The sequence below is a fragment of the Poecilia latipinna genome, unplaced genomic scaffold, assembly GCF_001443285.1.
Source record: "Poecilia latipinna isolate Pla-1442-1.1 unplaced genomic scaffold, P_latipinna-1.0 Scaffold5946, whole genome shotgun sequence".
In the NCBI taxonomy this organism is placed as follows: domain Eukaryota; kingdom Metazoa; phylum Chordata; class Actinopteri; order Cyprinodontiformes; family Poeciliidae; genus Poecilia; species Poecilia latipinna.
The window spans coordinates 1-3,459 of record NW_015118562.1 but is presented as its reverse complement, the minus strand read 5'-3'; the positions used below and the strand labels follow the sequence as shown (position 1 = coordinate 3,459).

General features: G+C 48.6%; 1 protein-coding gene across 1 annotated transcript in view; it reads right to left on the bottom strand.

The window, feature by feature from the left end:
- Positions 1 to 3,453, bottom strand: part of LOC106943787 (monoacylglycerol lipase ABHD12-like) — a 7,973-nt gene extending 4,520 nt beyond the window's left edge. Inside the window, exons 1-6 of the mRNA XM_015027082.1 lie at positions 3,427 to 3,453; positions 1,776 to 1,897; positions 1,282 to 1,387; positions 437 to 587; positions 322 to 367; positions 79 to 211 (exon numbers count right to left, since the gene is read on the bottom strand). Coding sequence (XP_014882568.1) covers positions 79 to 211; positions 322 to 367; positions 437 to 587; positions 1,282 to 1,387; positions 1,776 to 1,897; positions 3,427 to 3,449 — 581 coding nt within the window. The 5' untranslated portion in view covers positions 3,450 to 3,453. The remainder of the gene's footprint in view (positions 1 to 78; positions 212 to 321; positions 368 to 436; positions 588 to 1,281; positions 1,388 to 1,775; positions 1,898 to 3,426) is intronic.
- Between the last annotated feature and the right edge of the window lie 6 nt (positions 3,454 to 3,459).

The following is a 3,459-nucleotide window of genomic DNA, read 5'->3' as shown; positions in this document are numbered from 1 at the left end:
GGTTAGGCTGTACAAATGAATGGAAGTCAATGGAGGTCCCCACAAAGATAGCCTTGCAAATGTGTGTGTGTGTGTTACCCGGTTCCCAGAGAGTGGCCCCAGATGTAGAGCGGCAAAGTTTTCTCCATCCTCTGTCTCAGCCAATCGTAGATGAAAAGAGCGTCTGATGTCATCCCTCTCTCTGATGGTGATCCGTCTGAGTCGCCCCACCCTGGTCTCACACACACACACACACACACACACACACACACACACACAGAGCTGTCAGACTCAATGCAGCCACTCGGTGTACTTCCTGTCTGCCGTGGTGTGACCTCTGACCTCTGTAGTCGAAGGTCACCACATGGTATCCCAGTGAACTGAGGACCTGAAGGAGGACAGACAGGGGTCAGGTGGTTTCCTCTCAGCAATCAGGAGCCATTCAGCTCATCATCACCTTGTACAGCTGCACCCGGTGGTCGCCGCCTCTGGTCCCTGCGTTGCCATGGAGATAGAGGATGACGGGGTGGGCGGAGCTAAAGGTGGAGCGGTACCAGTTGCCATCTTTGTCCTGAGCATCTCTCCACATCTGAGCGGGAACCGTGTGCCTGAAAGACCAGATGGCTTCAGTCAGGACACTGGCCTAGTCAAAGACCAACTAGAGACCAACTTTTGGACCAACTGGATACAAACTGGGGACAAACTGGGGACGTCTCCAGTAGACACAAACTGAAAATTTAAACTAAAAGCAGCATTCTGAATTCAAAGCTCAGATTCAGTTACAGAAACAGAAACCAGGAGGGGGCGCTGCTACAATATATCAGATTTATTAAACTGTAAGAAGTTTTTTTAGGCAAATTTGACTTTTGAATATCTGCGAATTTAGATGAAAACCTCTAAATGAACTTTACTTTACTTATAAAATAAGTAGAAAATGTCTTTATTGATTTTTAAAAACTTTCATCTGCATTGATTATGACTGTTTAATAATTGTGCGACAGTTTGTTGTGTTAATAATTCAAAGAATATTCAGTATTTCCATTTTAAATCTGGTTTCTCAATATTTACACGCTGTGACATCACTGCATCATTTTAAGGTTGATTCTTATTTTTACTGTTTTTACTTTCAGCTGGTTATTAATTTAATTAAATGTTTTTTCCTCAGTAGTTTTGTTACCAGAGCAGCGACTTTATATTTATGTTAACTCAGATATGAAAAACTTCATATTTTGTTCTTGGTTAGTTTTGTTTTCTCTGATTAAAAAAACAAATCAAATCTGTAGGTTCTGTAGGTTCTGGTACCAGACTCCGATCTTCAGGCCCGCCTCAGGCTCCAGGTAGAGGTTGTGTGTGTGGTTCAGCCCCTGATCCAGAGGTCGCTTCAGGTCGATGAAGTACGGCACCCTCACTGGAACAAAAAGCACAGACATGTCACATGACCTCTCTGGCAGCTCGCTATTGGTCCGTTTGTTTCTGCGAAACATCGTTATGAGCAGCAGGTTCTGATTGGTTCTGCTCAGCTGAAGCTGCAGAACTCTGATGTCCCATGCTGCCTGAAGGCAACACAGGAAACAGGAAGCAGTTCACCAGATGGATGAACAGGAGCATCGATGAAGGCCGTGCTCCATCCTGGAGCAGTGAATGCTGGGTAAAACACCTGAATTACTTCCACTAAATGGAACGCGGCTTCATGCTAACAGCTAATCCAAACATCTGTCCTACATCGCCCCCTGTTGGCTGCCATGCAGCGAAGAACCGGCCAATCAGAGCTCAGTTCAAGTCCAACTGAAACTCACCGAAGTTGAGGAAGACGAGTTTGGCCTGGATGGAGGGGAAGAGCTTGATGATGAAGGGGATGGAGACGTAGACAAAGAGCAGCACCATCATCATCCTCTTTATCTTTCCCAGCAGCCCCAGCCTGAGGAGAGAACAGCCAACATCAGCCGACCAATCAGGACAGAGTGGAGCATCTCTCCTCAGACACTATCTCTGTCTCAGGCCAGCAGGCTCAGATGGTTCTGATGGAGCGAGCCAGTGAAACCCGACCCAGACTGAGCGCGCTCAGAACAGATCAATAATTCATGGAGGAAGACAGAAAGATCAGCAGGATGGTGCTGAGGAGGACCGGGTCTGGTTCTGGACCGGTTCAGTGGGAGGATCATGATGAAGCTCTGGGAATAAAAACAACGACATCAATGCAAAAACAGCAGACAGCCAGTCTGTCCACAAAGAGTTACTGGACCGGACCGAACAGATCCAGAGCGGTTCTGTTCGGATCCAACAGCGGGTCATCTGAGCTGGAAGAAGTTTGCATCAGAATCCGTACTGGGCCCGACCCGTCTGACCTGGTAAACAGAACCAGTAAGCCAAGCCGGCCAGCAGCTGAATGTTTCATCAGGTCCAAACAGAACCACAGAGGTTCTGATCCCTGCTGCCCGACTGATACCAATCAGAACCGGTTCTGACGGACTACAGAACAATGAGGAGGATTTACTGGGTCAAACCAGATGGAGGGTTCTGATTGGATGAAGATTCCTCGGTCACCAGAACCCGGCTGCATCTTACTGAGGTTAAAGGTTCTGAAGGTTCAGAAGGTTCTGGGTCAGTCTTCAACCAGAGGATATCAGAACCAGGCCTGACCCGTCCACATCAGAACCTTCTAGTTGGACTGGCCAGGTTCTAGGTCTGGTGGTTCTGACTGGGGGCTATAGGGAGGGGGCAGGGCCAAGCAGTCAGTGAACGCATCACGGCGCTGTGTTCAGGGTCACATGACGCCAAGTCAGACTCCAGACTTCCTGTTCTGCTCTGAGGTCACTTCCTGTCCCAGTGAAGGTGAAGCTGCTGCTCTCAGTTTCACTTCCTGCATCGGGTCAGAACATCTGGACTTGAGCAGCCCAGGCCCGGCTCCACTGAGCAGAACCAACCAGAACCGGGTCAGGCTCATCCAGAAGGTTCTGCACCATCCTGATCTGATCTGAGATCACCTTCAGCAGGAGGAGGAGGAGGAGGAAGAGGAAGATCACGTGACCTCCTGAGCCGCTGAGGTCACAGCTCCGTCTGGACAGAACCCGCCTGCCCGGTCCAGATGGTCCAAATCAGCTCAGAACCACATCTTTGGTCTGAGCGCGCTCAGTGTCAACATCAATACTTAGAAACATGTCCTCCTGTCTCTAAATGTCTTCTGGTGTCTCTAAATGTCCTCCTGTCTCTAAATGTCTTCTGGTGTCTCTAAATGTCCTCCGGTGTCTGACCTTCCAGTCCAACCAGATCAACAGTCTCACTGGAACCAGTCTGACCAGTCTGGCCAGAGACGGTCTCTTTGTCCTCTGATGTCCCGCCCAAACTTTAAAACCTTAAAGATTTTAATCTTTTTATTTAATTGTTCAGTTTATATTTTTCACCATTTTATTTAAACTCCCCTCCCCCACCTGTTTCCCCGGTGCCCACCTCCTGAACGGTCTCTTCCCCATCCCCGGCTCC